A 20570-nucleotide genomic window follows, 5' to 3' on the forward strand; every position below is an offset into this window, starting at 1 on the left:
ATGTGGAGGGAAAGGACCATATGTTGCTGCCTAACTCGATGAGGCGCGAATTTTCCTTGCTATCCTCCGCTATTACCTACCACTACGTGTCAGTCTCTCCCTCGCTTGTCATCAAATTCCAATATCTCCGGATGCGGAAGGAATGCGCACAGGAACAGCACAGCCCTGTGATAGAATCTGCCAGGCATGCATATCCAATCTTAAGAGGGGAAGCGGGTGGTTTGCTTGAGCCGCAAGCAGTCAAGGGGGATCGGCGTACTTAGGTAGGGGTCCATCATCCATCACCAATTACCACCCGTCAATGTATAATCCGAACCCCCCTGGCGATAGTCGCATCTCGAAAAGCCACTGGACTGTCAAATCCCAGCGAGTAGTAACGAGGTTGATAGTCAAGCTTTAGCACATCCGCCTATCACTGAAACGTGACATCGAATGGCAGCGCGCGGCTCTTCCCTGTTGCGTCGCGCACACATCTACATACACTGCCCAATCTGACTCTGCCAATCGCTTCCCCTATTAGACGGATCAGCGTCTGGTGGTTCTGCCGAGCCGGCCGGAGCAATAATGAGATGGGAGATACGCGCCGAAGCGGCACAGCTCCTCCAGCAAACCGCTCCGCTGGCAGGGTCTCGCGCTGGCTGGCGCGCGCGCTAGAAGCAACATCATGGGTCTTCCATTTCCACGAAAGTTACGAGTCTCTCTTTTGATCGCCTTCGGTCTTTACATGGCTCCTTCCTTTTTCCTCCCGTTCCGCTGTCCCCTGCCTGACCCCTTTTTCATTAGGGGACCTGGGCTCTCTGACCTTGCCATCTCATGCTTCTAACCGGGGCTGCCATCTCCTTTTCTTTTCTCATATCTAAATAAAGTTATGTGCATATCAGCAGAAGGAAACAATTCATCATTAGGCATTCATGCTTGCTGCGATTGCGTCCACTTGTGTGTGGGAGCTTGAGGGAAAAGAGGAGATGAGCACGACCCCTAAAAGGCCGATCCCCGGGGCGGGGAGCTAAACAGAATTAAATAACATCCGAATTTGCGGCACCCCGAGCTGCCGAGGCGCTTCATTGGAATCCCGACCCTTGTTCCTCGGCGCTCTTTCGGTGTCCCCCTGGAGTTTTGCTAATAGGTTCCTAGAATCTACGGTGAAGGAGCATGCGTCTAGCAGGCATGCAGCTAAAACTCCTCGTTACAATCAGTCAGTGAACAAGGGCTGGTTAGGGGGTTAGGGTAGCATGCGGCGTAACGAGACGGAGATCGAAACGATATACCCCAAGTGTATAAGAGTCATTGACACACGGCTAGCATCACCGCCACGACGTTGCAGGAACCACATCGTGAAACAGAGGTGACGCCAGCCAGCCAGGTGGCGAGCTAGCATGTAGGCAAGTACATGAGGTTAGATATGTGACATGCATGTCTCTCTGTAGCTACTCTCTGTAGGTACAGTAGACCATAAGCCACGTAGTTCCGGCCTTTGCCTCGAAGGCGAAAAGTCCGGGGTAAGAGCTTCACGTTTTCGTCAGCTTTGGGTAGGGTAGCCGAGGAGAGCTAGGAGACTAGAGGTGAGACCCCCTGCCAGCTGAAAAAAGCAAGACAGTCCCTTGCCACATGTAATGGGCCCCCGCGGGGCGAGAAACAAAACGGAAAAGCAAACAATACAAGTGAGAGAACCAATTGGGGATGCTAGACGGAGATACTACCGTCGCTTATCAGACGAGGCCTATTAATGTTCATATCAGAATTGAATTAAGGTCTGGAGCCAGAGGGTGCTGAACCTAGGTATGTACGTCCGGGGCCTACAGGACAGACATTACATTACTTTCAAAGAAGCTGAGAAGTGGAAGAGCTAGTCGAAACCCAACTTCGGGAACCGAAACCAGAGGTAATACAAGGTATGTGTTCGGTGATGTGCAGAATCTAGATGGCAAGTATCAAAAGCAGGTAGTGACTGTCCTCTAGGCAGTAGTTTACCCATATGCAGAAAAGAAGAGCTACATAGCTATATGCATGTCAGCTACAAGCGATTGGCCAATGGCCATGGGCGTATTGCTTTTCTTTTCTTTCCTTCCGCCATTTCTTTGGGGTCGAGGCAAATCTACCTAGCTGGCTGTGTATGCGTTGGCTTCGGCAGGATTCGACAGTGGATTGAATTGAATATTGCATCATCTCCCAAGCTTTCCTTCTTTCTTGTCACACCAAACCGTGTGGCGATGCAGCGCGGAATGGCAGACAGAACCCCTACTTTTTTTATGTACGTAAAATTGCCGCACCATGCGGCTGGAATGGCAAAACGCACGAACAAGCCCCTCCTCCTGAGAGGCTAGTCGGCATACCTGCGAAGGGGGTTACAGCGAATAGCACCGCCAGGTTTCATCCCAGTATCTGTGTGCAAGGTCACGGCGCACATATCTTGAAAAGTGCACTTTTGGTCACCTTGGTGCTTGGGAGGGGCAGATTGCGCGCAGGCTGTTGTATGCCAAGTAGAAGTGGCTGTGTATATGCAGCATGCATCTGTTCACATGAACCACCCTTTACCCATACAGGGAGTAGCAGGTTACAGGGTAAGTAGGTAGGCAGGTAGACAGGCAATTTACCACTGCTGCTGCAGTGTCAAACGGGCTACCATATTCTAGCAAATCGTAGAGAAGGCTCTCTGTCGTTATCGGCGGTGTCAGCTGACGGCATTCATATCTTGCAGCAAGAGGGGAGCGCAACAAGAAACAGCTAGCTATCTCGCTGCTCTTATGTCTGCTGACAATGAGCAGCAGCATGCGGGCAAGCGAGTAACGGGATGGCTGACCTGATCTGCAGTAGCCGCTCCGCGGACCTCTCTACCCGCGCACTCAATCGGCCATCAAATTGGCCACCGCACCGCATGCAGCAAGGGGGTATTGGGGCTGGTGGGTTGACAATGTTTTCCATATTTAGCAGTGGCAAGTTTGCTGCTCACCGCGCACATGGCACAAGGCTGCCAAGCAACCCCTCGGCTTGTGTGTGTGCACAACATTGAGCCAAGCGTCAACGAAGTAGTTTCATGTAGAGGGAGGCGAAGAAGAAGTTAAGAAATGTCTGAAGCCGCGATGGCTTCAGTCAACAACGGCCTTTTTGGTATTAGCCCCAAGAGATTTCCTCCTCCGTAGGATATTGCCGTCTATATATGGGTTTCGCTCCGATGCCCGCTTCCAACTCCAAAATGATGCTATCAATGATGCTTGCGGTGCTGCACAGCACGGAAATGCATCGCTCCACGCTGACATTACTGTGAGCGAGTGTGTGAATACCCCCAGATAGTTGTATCTATCGGACAACTCCTTGAACCAAGTTCCAACCAAATAAAATAAAAGAAATGCGTGCTAAGAGTGACCCTTTTCTCCTGTATAGATCCATGGGTATATGCATGCTCCTTATTCATTATCATGATCGCTCATATAAATATACCAATCAGTGACCGAAAAATAGCTCCTCTGACCTCGTTGTCAGCGTCCTGTGTAGGGGCCGGTATTGTTGTGGCGATGCTGATAGGGTAGAGATCGGGGATACGATACCGCCTATTGACTCGCTTGTCGTCCCGAACGTCCCATTTCCATCATAGGTGGAAAACTGATCGTAGCCGTCGTCTTGGGGGTTGTCGGGGCATACCAGCCCTCGGGCGGTGGCGCACTCGCCATGGGCGATGCTGTACTTACCGTGGGATCGGCCGCGTTAAAAAGCAGCGCATCTGCCATGCTGAGGCGCTGCGGCTCCTCTTGGTCTCTCGATAAACGCGGCACGGGCTCGCGCGGGCCTTGGTACCACCACTGACTCTCGAAACCATTATCGACGGTCATCATGGCCGCCGACAGCGACTCGAGCTCCATAGCCTTGGCAGGGTCCTCCACTCGTGAGCGTCGAGAAGACATGTCGACTGGTGTAGGTTGATTTGCGTACTCTGGCTCGCCCTGGTCCTCATCAGGCCCGTGGGGGTCTACCGGCCAGGCGAAGGCAGACCAGGGCAGCCCATCCTCCCCGAGTCGATACCGACCCGGTGCCTCGGGTAAGGGTTTCCAGATGCGCGGCTCCTCTTGTGTCCGGTTCTGTCGGGGTTGTGACGTAGATGCTGCTGTCGCTGGTGGTGGAAATAATGATGCGCCGGTTCTAGCGTCCCATGGACTGTCATTCAACGGCGGCGGCGCCGAGCTTCCCCGTTCATGTGATAGACCTCTCGATTCACTTCGTGACTCCCGCCGCCGATTCCGTTGTCCATCAGGCGTAGTCTCCTGTGATCGCTCTAACGAGTCTCTGTCCCATTGCATCCCAAGCCTCCTACTATCCTGCTGTGTCGCTGGCGTGTTGTCGTACCCAGATTGCTGTGTGTGGTGTTGTGGGTGGTGAGATGGTTGTGAATATTGGGGTTGTTGCTGGTGTTGTTGATAATGTTGGCGTGCCTGTTGGCGGTGCTCACCAATTTCCCGTTGCCATTGTTGCTGATGGTGTAGGGTAGATAGGTAGTTGGTGTTAGTGGGCGGCAGTTGGCGGGGAAAGGCACCACGATCGCGGGCGTCCCGCAGGTTGCGCGAGGTATAAGTGACGGCGTGCGTCCTGGGAGTATGGCGCGGAGTCCACGAGACACCGAACTCGAGGTGGACGAATATCTGGGGTTTGGCCATATGGCTTCGCTCGCTCGGTAAACTCCTTCCGGGACTCATGTCTTCGAGAATTGGATCTGTCTTGATCATAATGATCGGAGGGAAGAGGGAGAAGAAGAAGGGGGGAGAAGGGGTTAGATGTAACCTAGTGGTCGCACTTGGAATAATGCAAGGGCTTAGTGTGTAGCGAATATGGGCCAAGTGGTTGCCGGCTAACGCTGTGCCTAGTGCTTAAGCTGCTCGCCACTAGAGTACAGAATTGGGTAGAGGAGGGGCCAGCGGAATGGAGAAGGTATCAATGTACACATGCAAAGTAGAGTAGGTACGATGGATGATGATGACACACTCTCTCGCATACGGAAAGTACGGCGGGCTGAACATCCAATCAGCGGTGATACCGATCGGGGAATTGGGTAAGAAAGAATAAGTAATAATTAAATTGAGGTAAAAATAAACAAAAATAAAAGTGCAAGCTGATCTGAGGGCGGTCCTGTATGCAGCGTAGGTAATCTTGGGATTCTCTGATGAGCGGGCGTGTTTAAGGCGAAATGCACATCGACGCACGCCCACTGGCTGCTGTGTTAGTTGGTGGTGGTAGTGCTGCTGCTGCTGTCAATGCTGTTTAGTGCCGGTCCCAGCGTACGGTATGTGGTGAGAGTAACACCAAAACAGCAAACACACCGCCGCTAACCTTGCTTCCTCTGGAGCCGTTGCGGCTTGGTCGGGTCTTTCGCTCTCACAGGCACAGCAGAGAAAGACGGTCTGCTCCGTATTTCCTCGTGTGTAAATATAGAAATGGAATCGATATCGGGGGTTTTGTTCGAAACTTATTTCGCCAAGGCTCCGGAACCGTTACGCAAAGTTGCAAAGTATGAATATACTTAAGGTAATGTTGTGGGGTTGATAAGTTGGGTTCGGCAAGGACGTCCTGGTCCAGTCTATTGAAACAGAAGTATTGAAGGTGTATCTTGATGAACTATTGGAGTAGGAATCTGTCTCGATGCGAGTGAGGAATGGGAAAGGGGAAAAGGGTTAGAATAAGCTGCTGAAGATATGATTTCCTTTCCTTTCCTTTCCTTTCCTGCAGCAGATCACGCGTAATTGGCCCTGCGTTGGCCATGAGCAGCAAACAAATGCCGGGTCGAGCTCCAAGACCGTTTTCCCGCATGCGCCTGCCCTTTGGAACAGGGTCCCCGAAACCGCCCAAACAATTGAGGTGTATCGAGGTAGGTGCATTGGCCCCAAACAAAGCGAGTTGGGCAATCGCAGATTCTTGCAGTGGGTTGGCATGCAAGCTGCTCAACAGGGCTTGGTCGAGGTGTTTGGCTGTTGGGAGGATGCGATCCCTTGGAGGCTGAATGGCTTGGCTGTGCCTTCTTCCACTGCTCTCTGCTCAAACGTGAGGCGTGAATGCCAACCATCCCAATTTCAGTCATTCAACAAAACGTCGGGTCCATGCGTATCATACTTTCTTATTATTGAGATGTCTGTTAATGCAATTCCACCATCCGCTATATGACTCTGAATGATTCCGACGACGGGCGTTTTCTTATCTTGCGTAAGGAATGCATCTACCTATTCTTGACCAACTCCAGCGCCGCATGCCTTACTTCCTGTCAGCGACCCTTGTCTCCAGCACGTTTTTGGGCTCGTATGTACAGTCAGTCCATACCCGGTCACATGGAAGCAAATGGATGTAGGCTACCGGCCGAGAATGGATCAGTTGACGAGAGTGGAATGAGCAGCGCTTCTGGTTTACACGAATAGAGGATCGTGATCTCTCCGGCTTACCTGGGCTTATTGGAACGATTTTGAGCTTCCAGAAGCTCAGAAGTGGAGTGTCGACTGATTTGACATGCCCAAAAATAGCAGCTTCGCTCCGGAAGGCCCCCTGTCCGTTGAGACTAGCTTATATAGTGGCGGCACAAGCCACAAGAACCCCATCGCCCAAGCCCGAGAACCGTATGTTTGATGTTTACTACATCGTCAGCAGGCACCGCTTTTGGGCCCTCGGCCGAGGCTTATTCGCAATTTGAAATGGAGATTGCCAAATACGCTCAATGTTTCTTTTTTCTCTCTTGTCGTTCTTCAGTCGTCTTTGTTTCTTGGAATGGGCGTTGACCGATTTCCCGCCGGAGCTGGATATGACAGGAAAGAGCCAACCCACTGTAATTAGAGTGAGTCCTTCGGTCCCGAGGATGGAGTCCAACTCCCTTTCACCCAACCTAGTCTCGCAAGCCCAAGGGACAAGTCATTCACCCGCTCATCCTTCCACCTAAGCTCAATATTGACCTTGGAATAAAATTCTCCTAACGGCTTAGTACCCGTGCGCATGGCGTTTTGGCCTCGACACTTCCTCCACTTCAATTTCGTCTGCACTTACTTGCAAGCCACAGCGTATCTTGACTCTTGAGGAGGAGACTCGGAAGATCGACGCCAACAACTTCGGACCTCGGCGTGCTTTGCTCTGGGGTCGTCCAAGGTACAGCGCCGCAATACGATGCTTGTTGGTTCCTTCAACATTGAGCCTCAATAGGTGGCTTCCTATGACTGTTATTTATGCCGGAGTCTATGACGAATTGTGGCCGTGTCGATCGCCGGAGATTCGTCCCACTGACAATCCCCGAAATTGAGGTCGACCTAGGTAATATCCCGACTGGTCGGTTTACGCACTCCTACACCAAAGACCATCCATGGGTCTCGACGACGTCGCCCAGTCCAATGACATATTGGCCATTTACGAACCCTAGGGACGTTCGAAGCCCCATGCCTTCTCACCGTTCATTGCTCACCCCAGACGCCACTTCCTGAATCCGGACATGACTTATAATTAGCGTCAGACCCATAATCACTATGGACTGTCTCGAGAACGAGCCACCTCTGACTGGAAGTGCGATATATCGTATTACCGAAGCGGATGGATCTCACTATCCCCTCGAATGTGTTGATCCAGGTTACCATACGTCACAACCGTACAGAGAAGATGTGGTCAACCCAGTCGCATTTTGTACGGTCCCGGCATCCCCATTGGCAATCTGTCCCATGTTGCCGCAGTTGACTAATGTCCGTGCCCGCCATTCGAAGAGGATGGTTTCGCCTGCCCTCTCTCGGCCACCGTGTCGTCTTCATCCCAGAACCGCGTCTGCTTGTCCCTCCCCTTGACCATGCCATAAACATCAAACGGATCAACGAGCGTGGCGAAGAAGTTGCGGTCCTGCTTGTACCCCGGCCCCACAATCTCGGAGACGCCGTCCGCCCGGGACAGGTAGACCTTGGTGCTCTGCGGCAGCCAGCGGCGCGGGTGGCGCACATTCAACAACACGCTGTTGGCCAGCATGAGGCTCGCCTCGAAGACGTAGAAGAACCACTCGTACCGCACGATCGGGCTGATGCTCGCGGGGTCGAACTCGGGGGACCAGAAGTCCACGTTCGCGATGTCGAAGTACTCGACCACGCGGTAGATGGTCCGCGCCGTGATGATGGCGCTGCTGATGTACAGCGTCGTCAGGGGGGTTGGTGACCTTGGCGGAGCGGATGCCGTGGCGGCGGCACTTGAGGTGGAAGTAGCCCGCCAGGGTAACGAAAAGAATGACGATGACGACCTGGATCAGCAGCGCGGCCTGGAGGAGCGCTTTGCCCGTGTCCCGCTGCGATTTCGACAGGGACTGGTTCGCCGTGTAGGCTGCGCCGTTGCCGTTGAGCGCCTCGACCACCATGGATATGGCGGCAAAGGTTGTGAGGACGCGGCCGGGGTGGATGGGCGAGTAGTAGGGGACGAAGTAGAGGACCCGCCCCAGGACGTAGTAGTTGCCCAGCTCATACATCGGACTGGGTTGTCAGTGTTAGTTGGTGCTTTCCGTAACCATGAATGTGTAAGTCGACATACGGCGCGGCATATACCAAACATATACTGACGATGTATTTGATCAGGTCCGTGTAGTCGAACGCCCCGAGCTCGCGGACGATGAAGCCGGCGACGAAGAGGAAGCTGCAGATCACGTACAGACCCGTCAGACGCCAGCACTTATACCGTCTATACACACCCATCGTGTGTCAGCTATGTGCGCGCGCTCTGTCATGGGTTGGGGGATCTTCATCGTATGCTCACATGGTTTGCCATAGATGGCAGCAGCCCGAAGCGAAGAAGGCAATGGCGAAAAATATGGGAGCGCCCTTGTTCGGCGCATAGAACCACACAGACCCGTCAACGTATCGACCGTCTTCCATGATTGCGTATCCACGGGTTTATTAGGGACAGGCTATATGGGCAAGCAGGCGAGGCATTCGTCGTTGTGGTACAGTGTTCGTTTCGAAGTTGCTTGGTCCAGTGGATGGTGATGATCTCTCTCTACAAATGTCCCAATTAATTACGAATGTCCAAGGAGATAGGTAAGAACCTCCTCCTCGATTGCGACGGCATGGCCTCCATTTATGTATGCGCATCATAAGACGAGTCGCAAGAAGAATTACCAGCAGCAGCAGCAACGTCTCACAAGCCCAAGGCATTCGATTCGGGCTTGGTGAGTCGGCGGCGGCCAGTTCAGCCTTACTCGGCAAACCCGCCCTAACGATCCCGGTAAATACGACGAAAGCGAGACAAGTTCGCCAACCATCACAGTTGCTGGGGCTTGGCCCAAAGAAGCCTCATGCCCCGACTTGCAGTAGGACAGGCCTTTGACCCCATGGCTTTGTTGCTGACCCAATCACGATGGTTGTGTCACGAAAGTAAAGCTGGCTTGCACATATTCCTCACTTACGCCACCAGATTCTTAGTTGTCGATGGCGCGCCTCTCCGACTATGCAGATCAGTCAGCTGGCCCAACCGGCCGAGAGCTTTCGCTGCAGTCGCTGTCCTTAAGCCATACGCTAAGAACGGGACGTTATTGCTGATTGGCTCGATACGAACCAAGACATTTCAGCCTTTGCGTATTCCTCGCGTTTTCTTCGCGAGATCCCCACTCGCTAATCAGCGTGTCGTTCCCCGAGAGAGGGCTGAACAAGAGACGGCTTCTTCACTAGCGACATGTGGCAGTCTCGGCACCGTTTCTCTGGGACCTGTCATTAGTGCCTGCATTCCAGCTAGTCAGATTATCATCGGCGCTCACTGGGTATTCATTTGACCAATGCTGTGATAGCCAGGAATGCTGACATTCTTACATCATCACGAATACCATTGGTCCAAGCGAGTTAGGGGAGACGGAGACACTTGCATACTTCGGGGCATATCACTGGGTGGTCCAACGACAGAAGTCAGCACAGAGGGCTGTATTTCAATTTCATGAATTCATTTCAATTCAGTGCATCAAGCACTCTAACAAGCAAATAACATGACATAAGTAAACGTTCGCCTCGTACCCATCTTGGGTAAAGCGAAGCCTACCCCTTCTTCTCTCTGGTATAAGATTACCCATTCTCCGTCTCTCTTTACAGTACCATTACGCCAGCTGCGAAAGCACCAATGGCAGCCACATAGCCCCAAGCAGACGACGAGGTCCGCGAGCCCAGAGCCGTCGACGGCTCGCCAGTCGTGCTGTTACCAGACTTGGCACCAGCCGCAACGGTTCCGGTGCCGGAACCAGACCCAGATCCGGAGCTAGAGCCTGAACCCGAGCTGCCCGAAGAGGAGCCCGAGCCTGAGGAGCCAGATCCGGAAGAGCCGCCCGAAGAAGAACCGCTACCACCGGAAGAAGAACCGCTACCTCCAGACGACGAACCACTACCACTGCCACTACCGCTATCGCTACCTCCAACTGTAGACGGGTCAACCGCAGCCCCGGCCTTGGTAACAGGCGATGCACTAGCCGACGCAAGCGCAGGCTGGCACGACGACGCCACCGTCGGCGGCGCCCCGCCGTTGACGAGCTTGGCCTGGCCCTTGAAGTCGCAGGCCGCGGCCTTGGACTTGCCGGTGCCCTTGTAGTACGCGTCGAGGACGTGGGCGAGCTGCTGCTTCGAGTCGCACATGGCGAAGGCGCCGTACGTGCCCGTCTTGGCGTCGGCGGTGATGCCGGCGCAGGCTTTCGGGTCCAGACCGCACACGGTGCCGAACAGGCTGCCCATGTCCTTGGCTTGCATGTTGTCGGCCGCCACGCAGCTCAGGCTGCTCACCATGCAGTCGCACGTGTTCTTGTCCGGGGTCGGCGGCAGCGCCTCGGCGGCCTCCCAGCTGCCCTTGGCGACGGGCGGGCACTGGCGCGCCTTCTCGGCGGGCTTGTAGGCGGCCATCTGCATCGTTTTGTTGGCGGCGGGGTAGCCGAAGTCCTTGATCTGCTTGGCGAGGGGCGCAAAGTCCTTGCGGGGGGTGGCCTTGCCGGCCTTGTCGACGTTAACGAGACCGAAGTCGTTCTGCTCCTGGAAGTACTCGTAGACGATGCCGCCGCTCCAGACCTTGTTCATGAGGTTCGAGTAGAGCACCGAGGTCTCCTGCCAGGGCCGGGCCTCGCCGCCGCCCGGGTTGTTGCAGCCGTACTCGGAAAAGAAGGCGGGGACGCTGTAGTCGCGGAAGGCCTGGGTGCGCTCCTCGTAGCCGCTCTCGCGGAAGGTGGACTGGCCGCACCACTCGTAGATGTTGTAGCCCCAGAAGTCGACGGCGGCCTTGGGGTCGGCGCCGCAGTTGAAGTAGGACGCCAGCTCGTCGCGCGTCTTGCTGTCGTCGTTGGTCGCGTAGCCGACGCCCAGCCAGCGGCCGATCTCCTTCTTGCCGGCGATGTAGGCCTTGGTGTCGCGGACGGCGGCCTTGACAAAGGCGGACGCCGCAGTGTTGGTGTTGTTATTGGTCACCTCATTGCCGGCGAAGAAGCCCAGGGTGTTGTTGAAGGGGGACAGGGCGTCGATGACGCTCGTGTAGCGGGCCATGAGGGCCGTGTTCCATTGAGGGTTGTCACGCTCGATGGACATGCCCGGCTCGCTCAGGTCGGCGATGACGTAGATACCGGCGTCGGCCAGCTGCGTCATGCACTCCTTGTGGTCCTTAGTCGGGTCCACGGCGTAGACGCGGATGGTGTTGGTGCCGAGCTGCTGCAGCATGGGCACGTCGCGGGCGCACGACTTGGGGTCGGCCAGCGGGTCGGTGAAGGTGGTCTGGCCGTCGGCCACGGAGCCGCCGACGCCGACGCCCTGCTGGTAGGCCACGCCGCGGATGTAGAACTGCGTGCCGTTGTTGTAGAAGAAGTATTTGCCCTACAACAAGAGTATTGGCGAGACGTTAGCATTGTCTTGTTTTGCTTATGTATTCATTTTATGTATGCTCGAAGATCCCCCATCCCCGCCATCCCAAGTTCGTGTAGATCAACTCACCTTGGCGACAATCGGTTCCACGGCGGCGGCACCGGTGGCAAAGGCGAGGGCGGCGATGCCAGCGCCCTTCATGAGTGATGACACCATGATGTTGTGTTTTTGGGTGTTGTTCGGAGAAATCCGCACACCACGAATCGTTTGTTTAGAAGGGGTATTGAGAAGTAGAATCGAAAATGGTAGATCGACAAACGACAAGCGACGACGACGATCTGCCTTGGCCAAACCAAAAAATGAAGAGTCTTTCCGTCTCGAACGAATGACTAGCAGTGAATCACGAACACCACAGATGAAGAATAAGGAACGTACAGGCGTTGCCAAGAAAGAAGTAACCACCAGGGAAGAGACGAATACACACCAAACAAACAATGACCAAGTAGAAAAGGCTACGAGCCGACGATGCTGGGCGTCGCTCAAGTTTTGTTCAACCCGAGGGGCCCAGAAACCGGCAGGAGGGAGATAAGGCAGTGGCAGTGGCAGGCAGGTAGGACCCCTACACGCATCACCCACCCACTGCCCACCGCACACCTCCTTCCTAACCCACTCCTTAACCATAACTCCTTCAATTCACCATTCACAGCCACCCCGTATCTTGCTTGTTTCGCTGCATCTGGAGGAGGGAGAACCTGATCATTGGTAACGGTAGGGGTGCATCCTGTTGATTGGAGTGGAGCGAGCACCTTCGAATTCCAAGCTTGCCGCTGCGCAAAAGTCGGCAGTGTCCCTGCTCGTTGGCTGCTGCATGGGCGGGATCGGGGCGGATGTGCCTGTCGATGAAACGCCCGATGTTGCGGATGGAACCCACCCCAAACACCTTCTCCCCGTAATGAGTGGAACGCCGAACACCACCAAAACCACCATCGATTTTGTCTTCCAGCATTTGAGCCAACACCAACTCGACATATCTGCCGTCCGGCATGTACCCAATCTACATTGGTATTTGTGATGTGCAAGGTAACGGTGCACCATCAGATGTCATTTGACTTCATCTAGTCGGCTAGTTTGACTTACACGGCGCGACTGCAGCATCTAGCAGGTTGCGTACTACAGAACGGTAGTCAGTCTCGCACAGAGGACCACGTCAATGCGGACTGGCACGCTCAACCAAACCAACGAAAGGGACGGGACGGGTTGGGCAGAAATGGGTGACCGAGCAGTAACACTGAAATCTCAAGATACGGATATTGTGTGCCGACTCACAGACGTTGCAAGTGCCCGTCTTACACTGGACCCCGGGAATTGCCTGCTCGCAATGTCGGTATATCCAAGCAGCTAGATGAAGCCAAGTGCACAATCTACGTGACATGGTAGCCCTTACTGCGAAATATGTCCCAATGGTTCTTTTTTGGATTGACCAGCTATGAAGTCGATGGCTTAGATATCTCATGTGTATGAATCCGCCATGTTGCCGACAAATGACCGACTACCGTAGACAGGCCTACCTCTAAGCCCCCGCCTCCAAAGCCCGCATAAAAGCCGGGCTCTCGTACCCCTCCACCACCTTCGCAACCGACGTCGCGCAAGCCTGCTGGTCCTCCTCGCTCTCTTCCCGCTGCTGCTGCCCCTCCTCCCCCTCCTCGCCGCCGCCGCCGGAACCGCCGCCGTTGGACCGGCGCAGGAAGGCGTGCAGGTACTTCTGCGCGACCCGGATCCACATGGCCTTCTCGGCCTTGCTGGCGCCCTGCCCCTGCCAGACCCAGACGTGCGCCCCGTCGTCGAGCAAGAAGACATCGTTGCTGTCGAGGTCCGACTTGCGCATGGGGCCCTGGTCCTTCTCGAGCGAGAGCTGCAGCTGGCCCGACGCGTCGGAGAGGCGGTACAGCCGTCTCGGCCGCATATTCCTCTGCTGCTGCTGCCCTTCTTGCTTCTGCTTCTGGCGCGCCGAGAAGATGGGCCGGGGCGCGTGGAACGTGATGTTCGGATCATCGTTGGGCCCGCCGTCCTCGGCGTCGCCGCCGAGCATGCTCACGATGGCGCGATGGCGCGACTCGGTCTGCGCGACGACCTCGACGTCCATGTGCTTGGCCGTGGTCATGTCGTGGACGACCTGGGCGGCTTTCGCCTTCTCCATGGGACTGCAGCGCGCGCCCTGCCACACCCAGATCTTGCCCTGCGCCTCGAGCACGAACACGTCGTCCTCGTCCAGGCTGCGCCAGCTCGGCGGCACCTCGTACACCATGACCGAATCGGCGCGCGTCGCGTAGGGGTGCTTGAAGACGCGCAGCAGCGTCGGCGGGGCCTCGGGCGCCTCGGCGTCGGGGTCGACGTGGTTGAAGCCCGAGGCGACGCCGCCGGAGACTGTACGGTGAGTTAGTATATGCTTTCAAGATGTTTGATAGTAATGCAACGAGATGTAGGCGTATCTGTACGCCTTCCTAGCGACGACGAGGTTCTTTCTCTTTTTCTTTCCCCCGTGAAATCATGAATGTAGAGTTCAACCCAGGAAGAAAACCTGCGCCAGGAAAAGGCGACCACATAGACGAAAAGAAACAGCAAGAAAGTGAACTCACGAATAGTGACGCGGGGGAACAGCGCCAAGAACTCCTCCGAAGGCTCCGCCTGCAACTCCCGATGCTGCGTCGCCGTGCCATGAAGGAACTCATCCAGCTCCACCGTCTTATACGCCGCCGTCCCGGCCTCATCCTGGGACGTATGGTTCCCCAACCAGAAGAACACATCATGCCCCAACTTCACCACCTTCTTCTCTTCCCCCTCCCCCTCCTCTCCATCCTCCCCCTCTCCCTCCCCCCTCCTTATCCCCATTCCCCTTAGTAGTAGTAGTTTCCCCGACCTTGTACGAGTGCAGCACGATATAGCTGTCCCCCTCGTGGAACTGCCCGTACCTCCAGCGTGGCCACGCGACGACCTGGAAGTCCTCGATGCGCCAGACGCGCAGCCCCGCCTCGACGCCGACCTTGCCCTCGTTCCACGCCGGCTCCGTCGCCGCGCTCGCGTATTTCACCTTGTGGTCCAGGTCCGAGCCGACGAGCTCGACGTTGCTGTCGCGCCAGTCGTACTCCTTCGGGTGAACCAACCCCTCGTGCGGGGCCATTGTCGCTGCTTGGCTTGTGTGCGTTTGCTTCACTAAGTGGCTTGTTGTTTCCGGTGCTGGCTTACTGATAGTAGCCAATATAATTAGATGCGATTCAATATATTTGTCAGGATAGTTGAATAGAAGAGAGTATATCCTCAAGAGACAAGTTCTTGGAAACAAACAGCTTGTTCTATTTCAAGTTGAGTTGTCAAGTTTCATTGGCAGCTCCCTGCCAAGAAAGGTACCCCGACTTTGGAGGCGACGCCGATCAGTTGAGGCTGAGTGGCCAGGTACGTGTCAGTCGCAAACCCCCCACTATAACGTACCCCCTGGGCCCCCTCTAACTCGAGCGCATTGCACTGTAAAGACACCTAGACTGACAACACGCCAGTAGTGGCTTGCCAACTCATCCCCTCAAAGTCCCCATTTTCCCACCGTCACAGTGTTGAATGCTCTCAGCAAACCCGTGACTTGTACACAGTAATCGTGCCATCATCCATCGACTACGGAAGGCCTCGTCGGACTTGTCAGCCGAATAAAGTATGATTTCATGCCAGATTCTAGGCCCCCCCACGCCAAGAGTGAACCGGATTTTTGTTTGCGCAATGCATCCGCTACTATTTCAGAAAATGGACCCTTTTTTTGGAAAACTTGAATTGCGAGTGGTATCTTAATGTGTACGTATACTTCGTCCCGATATCCCCCAAACTCCCTGCGTGTTCCAAACGTTCCTTGGATATTCTTTTGGAATCTCATGACTCAACAATGGGGGCATCCCGCCTGCCTTCTTCATCCATTTCGAGCCCATAGAAGCTCGAGCCTGTCGAGACGTAAGTAGCCAAGCTCCAGGGCGTTTGCCAACTGAGCGCCCCCAATTTGGTAAACTCGACTCGACCACTATATATGTATGTACCCACGCCGTCGTGATGAAACATTGGTCTAAAGGCTGCAAAAATCTCAACACCAGCATCATAGCCACTCCCCGCCGGGAAACCGACACGCTCCCATTGTCTCCCTCAAGCAGCAAACAAAAATAGACCGAAGACTCCGCGTAACATGCATGTTCCAAATGTCCCCGTAGGTCTACCCGTCGGGGGCAGAGAGGTATCTCCCATGAATAGATCCGACCCACATTTGTCTAGTAGAACGCAGAAATATATCGTCAAAGCCTGGTCCGCCCCGGCCACCTTTGGTGGTTATAGATAGAAAATTTGGTCGTAGGTATCTCTTGGTGATCAGGTGTAAATTCATAATGCAAGGGAAATAAGAAAGAAAAAAAGTGGACGGCAGGCCAATGCAGCCTCACCCACTGCTCGCTTCTCGTTCCTCTCGAATCGAAGCCATCGGACCGCTTTCCGCCCCTCCTTCCAGGAGAGGTTGGCTCAGTGGCGGCTTGGACGGGCCCTTGGACGCCGTGGGTGTTGTCCCGGCACTGGTACCTGGCCCAGCGCTGGAGCTGTGTGATCGTTGGGCGGTTGTCATCGAATCCGTCTCAGACGGGTGTTCGCTTATTTCACCCGTGGAAACTTCTCGCTGAAGCGGCGAGGAATGCACTGGCGAGGTGGACTTCTTGCTCGCGCCGTCATTGTTGCCGCCCCTTGACGAGTTCCGGGGCGAGACTCTGCCCGTCTGTACTCACCGAGTTAGCACGACTTGGTTCGCCACTCGTCCCTCGTCTGCTATGTAGTGGTGAACGTACCTGCTTAGCCCACCTAAGACCACAGCTGTTACAGAGATCTCTTTGACCACTGGGACCTCTCCGCCATTCGGGGGTATTGCGGGTATGACAGTTCGCGCAGTCTCGTATCACATTTCCTACGCCCTTTCTACGCTTGCGCTTCTTCTTGTTGGATAACAGCCCGTGCAACTCCTCCGCTAGGATCCTGTTGACCTTTTCCATTTGGCGCAGTTCGTATTGCCAGCTGGTGCATCTTGTGGTTTTCAGTTCGTCAAATATGTTGTCGTCGGACGCAAGTGCCTTATCCTGAGAGCCGAGTGGAATGCCACCGCCGGCAGCGGATACAAGCCCATGATCTTCAGCCTCCTTGACACCGCTGTTACCAGCCTTGGGGCTGTGTGCCGAGGTCAGCGTAGAGATATATCTCGGGTCGGTAGGCGGGATGTGATTCGCCTTGTTGATTTGCGACGCAGCCGGGGCAATCGACCTTGATGAAGCCTTGAGTAGCTTCGTTTGGGCCAGAAGAAATGTGGGTTTCTGGCCTTCGGAGGCATCTCCAGGATACATGGTCGTCAGCGCTTGGAGTACTTGCCCACGGCGATTCTGAACTTCATGCTTGCAAGTCACAATCCTGCCCCTTCTGGCCTTCTCGATTGCCCGGCCAAACTCGGGCCGGGATTCCTTACGCATGAGATCTTGGATGCTGGTCCCTACGAGGTTCTCCGGTTGGAGATCCAACAGCGAGCGCACATTCGACGACACAAACAAAAACATGCCCGAGGTCGAGATCTTTGTCCACAACTCGCTGTCGCCGATCCCGCCATTGGCCTCCAGATCCCGGCGCTGCAGAGCGAACACCGGTCTCTTACGACCAACTAGGATGATGCATTTCCGACCCTTGCCTGCCTCAACGAAGAGCGCGCCGTGGCTTTCGAACCAGGTATAACCGCTTTCCTTTCTCCGGATGCGGAACACAATGTTCACCGTAGAGCCTGTAGCCGTGTCTTTGAGCTCACGGGTCACGGGGACGATATCGGACGGGTGGCAGATCGTGGAGATGGAACTGCCCACAAGTTCTGGCCCATCGTACTCCAGAACACGCTTACAAGACGGGGACACGTAGAGGAAAAGCCCCTTTAAAGATAGTACGTGTACCACATCATCGGCATTTTCCAGCAGCATTTTATCCCAGGACTGCCGGTGCCAGTCCGAGACCGCTCCCTTGGGGTTAAATTGTTGAAGCAAGGTAGACACGTCGTCAACACCCAATGTTTGGCCAGCCTCAGGCTCCCATTGGCTTGAAGCAGGCGGCGTCCAGATGTACTGGCCAATGTCATTGTGTTTGTAGTTGACCTTCATGGCACCTTGGCCTTGCGATGACGCAATGGCATCGGGACACTCGACCAAGTCGATCTGAAAGCCGATAATGTATCTTATCTCCGAGGTATCCCATGGGATCGGTATCATTGTCAACAAGTTCAGGAAAGGTTTTCCGCCTTTACGGTAGTTGATGAGGCTTTGTTGCACTTCCTTTCCCTCCGCAATCTTCTGTTTGAGATTGAATACAGCTCTGTTATCGACGAATTCTCGCTTTGTGCCAGCCTGCACCTTTCCATCTGGGGATTGCAAGAAGCGGCAGTTCTGGCCAATGATGTCGTGTCGGCTGTAGCCTGTCAGATTCTGGAAGTTGTCCGAGACGTAGACGATGGGGCAGTCGTTCATTGTCACGTCGCATACGACAAATGCGCAAGACATGTCGACCGCACCGAGATTGACTTGAGGGTTCTTCCGCGTTGCCACCATCCACAGCGCTTTGAGCATATCGAATCCACTTTTAGAATATATCGCTTTCTGTTCCTTCGGGGCAATCAGAGGCACCGGTGGCATGCTGGGTTGCGTCTCCTCCTGGGGCATATCCAGGATAGAATTCCCGCTAGGTGATTGACTGGCGCTCTCGATTGGCTGAATTTGCCCAGGGGGTTGCGAGTGCATCTGAGTCGGTGGCTGTGGAGACACATTCGGTTGGTAATTCGACATTGCAGTATCGAGGGTAAGATTCGGTGGGGGTTGTGGTGCCTGGGTAGCAGCCACAAACTGTTGCTGGCTGGTGTCCATCATGTTCGTGTCGCCGTTGTTCATTATCATGCTGTTCCCGACCGCACTATGAGGAGTTTCCATTTGACCGTTCGGACTGGTCATATCCATACTGTAGCTAGGTGTTACTGTTCCCAATGAGGACTGTGAGAATCCAGTAGGCATCCCCGACTGGAACATGTTCATGGCAGTAGGGTCGCCACCCATGTGTTCCATGTTCATGTTCGAAAAGGCAATCATGCTGGTCATCATGTCCGGTGAGATAGCCGAGAAGTCGTCCACCATCAAGTTTGGCGGGGAAAAGCTGCCTGTGGTCCCCGGCATCGTCATGTTGTGATTCATATTCGGAAAGCCACCTCCCATCCCATCCGTAGAAGTCGTCGGCATGCCGCCGAGCTGATAATCTCGGTAGTCGTGGTTCGCGAAGTCCATCATCGACACTCTGCGCGGGTCCGGTGGTTGGGGGAAATTGTTCCTGTCGTATGGCGACTGGGGAAGGCTGCGTCGGCGTTGAAGCTCCTGGTTGTTGCTCTGGATGATATCATCCAGGGACTCCGCGCCCACCATGGCCGTATCCTGGTGGATTGACATGGTATCCCGGGACATGTTAGGCATGTTCATGTGGTGCTGCAAACTGGGACTTATCCTAGCCCGCCTCTGGTTTCGTTGTTGCGCATGACGGCGTTGCAGCTCCTCCTGGGAGAGCTGGGTGCCAAAGAAGCTATCCATTTTGGCAACATCTGTTGGGTATATGGGCGTCGAGCAGTTGGTGGAGCGCTCGTCCAGGTCTCCGTGATTGATGGTGAAGTCAGTAGAAATGTTTGCCGGAATAGAATTCGGCGATTATTCGCGGGATGCCGTCGAAAGCCCGGGGAGATAGTTCCGCGGTCGAGTTCGATGCGATCGTCAATGGTTTTGTCTCGTTAGCTAGTTTCTCAAGTCTTGCATGTGGCGACTGTGACAATGTCGGCATGCAAAATTTCCAGTTGGACGGTTCGAACACTGGAAAGCAAAAAGCCTGGTTGCACCAAGCAACGGAGCTGCAGCACTTCAAAGACGAAGTAAAGAGGCACAAAGCATTGGTCTAGTCAGACGAGAATCGTTCCTGTCCAGGCTGGCAGTCCGCGACAAGAGATGTGGATTGGTGGGGTCGACTGTGGTTGAAGCGAAATGGGTTATCGTGCCGCAACAGACGAGCCGGCGTGGTGTAGGGTTGTAGTATGACAGATTCGCAAGTCCCAGGCTGGTGTTGCGAGCCTGAAGACGCTGCTTGGATGGTAGTTGGGACAGTCGGGTAGCTGCATGCGTGGCTTGCTGTCGCTGCTGGCTGCCAAACCTATCCTGTCTGTCGGCCGCCTCGGTCGCCTGCGTGGTGTAGTGACGGACCCCCGGCTTTGGGTGGATGGTAGGGTTGAGCTGGGAAAATGTGGAAGCAAGGGCCAGATAATCCGGTGGCAGCGTCGGTTGGGCCCGATCTGATGAAGGGATCCCGAATAATGGATGGGAATGGAATTGTCTGTGTCGTGGCCAGGTTGCGGCGGACGGAAATGGATATGCGAGGTGGTAGACAGGATCAGGATTGAAGAAAGGCAGGTGACATCAAGTCAAAAGAGTCAGGACTGTCGAGGCTAAACCTGACTGGGGGTTGCCGATCCGGGACGAAAGGGTGCTGGGCAGGCATCGCCAGGGAATAGGGAATATTTCGTTTTGGCCGACTTCTCCAGCAGGCTAGCGGGTTAGCTACTGTATGGAACACACAGATGGGGCCGTTCCTTTCTCTTCACTGCACCCTGCGCTGTAGCTATGCTGCGTTAAGCATTAGCATCCATAACGGGGCACACACACC

At 54.7% G+C, this 20570-nt stretch overlaps 5 protein-coding genes across 5 annotated transcripts; all 5 read right to left on the bottom strand.

Annotated features, from left to right (window-relative positions):
• Window positions 1-3548: 3548 nt before the first annotated feature.
• Window positions 3549-4715, bottom strand: PG997_002171 (uncharacterized protein; the record flags this gene model as incomplete). The annotated part of the gene is made up of 1 exon (XM_066806486.1): window positions 3549-4715. One exon carries the CDS (start codon window positions 4713-4715, stop codon window positions 3549-3551), a length of 1167 nt encoding a protein of 388 aa, XP_066673782.1.
• Window positions 4716-7683: 2968 nt separating this feature from the next.
• On the bottom strand, window positions 7684-8852 carry PG997_002172 (uncharacterized protein; the record flags this gene model as incomplete). The annotated part of the gene is made up of 4 exons (XM_066806487.1): window positions 7684-8113; window positions 8178-8453; window positions 8512-8658; window positions 8734-8852. 4 exons carry the CDS (start codon window positions 8850-8852, stop codon window positions 7684-7686), a joined length of 972 nt encoding a protein of 323 aa, XP_066673783.1.
• Window positions 8853-10049: 1197 nt separating this feature from the next.
• PG997_002173 (glycolipid anchored surface protein) lies at window positions 10050-12008 on the bottom strand (the record flags this gene model as incomplete). Its single annotated transcript, XM_066806488.1, has 2 exons — window positions 10050-11804; window positions 11922-12008. The coding sequence occupies 2 exons, from the start codon at window positions 12006-12008 to the stop codon at window positions 10050-10052; spliced, it is 1842 nt and encodes a 613-aa protein (XP_066673784.1).
• A 1354-nt stretch (window positions 12009-13362) lies between these two features.
• PG997_002174 (actin depolymerizing protein) lies at window positions 13363-14970 on the bottom strand (the record flags this gene model as incomplete). The annotated part of the gene is made up of 3 exons (XM_066806489.1): window positions 13363-14216; window positions 14429-14667; window positions 14762-14970. The coding sequence occupies 3 exons, from the start codon at window positions 14968-14970 to the stop codon at window positions 13363-13365; spliced, it is 1302 nt and encodes a 433-aa protein (XP_066673785.1).
• A 1284-nt stretch (window positions 14971-16254) lies between these two features.
• Window positions 16255-19453, bottom strand: PG997_002175 (uncharacterized protein; the record flags this gene model as incomplete). The annotated part of the gene is made up of 2 exons (XM_066806490.1): window positions 16255-16581; window positions 16652-19453. The coding sequence occupies 2 exons, from the start codon at window positions 19451-19453 to the stop codon at window positions 16255-16257; spliced, it is 3129 nt and encodes a 1042-aa protein (XP_066673786.1).
• Between the last annotated feature and the right edge of the window lie 1117 nt (window positions 19454-20570).

Source organism: Apiospora hydei, assembly GCF_038363865.1.
Source record: "Apiospora hydei strain CBS 114990 chromosome Unknown utg000003l_segment0_segment0, whole genome shotgun sequence".
Classification (NCBI taxonomy): domain Eukaryota; kingdom Fungi; phylum Ascomycota; class Sordariomycetes; order Amphisphaeriales; family Apiosporaceae; genus Apiospora; species Apiospora hydei.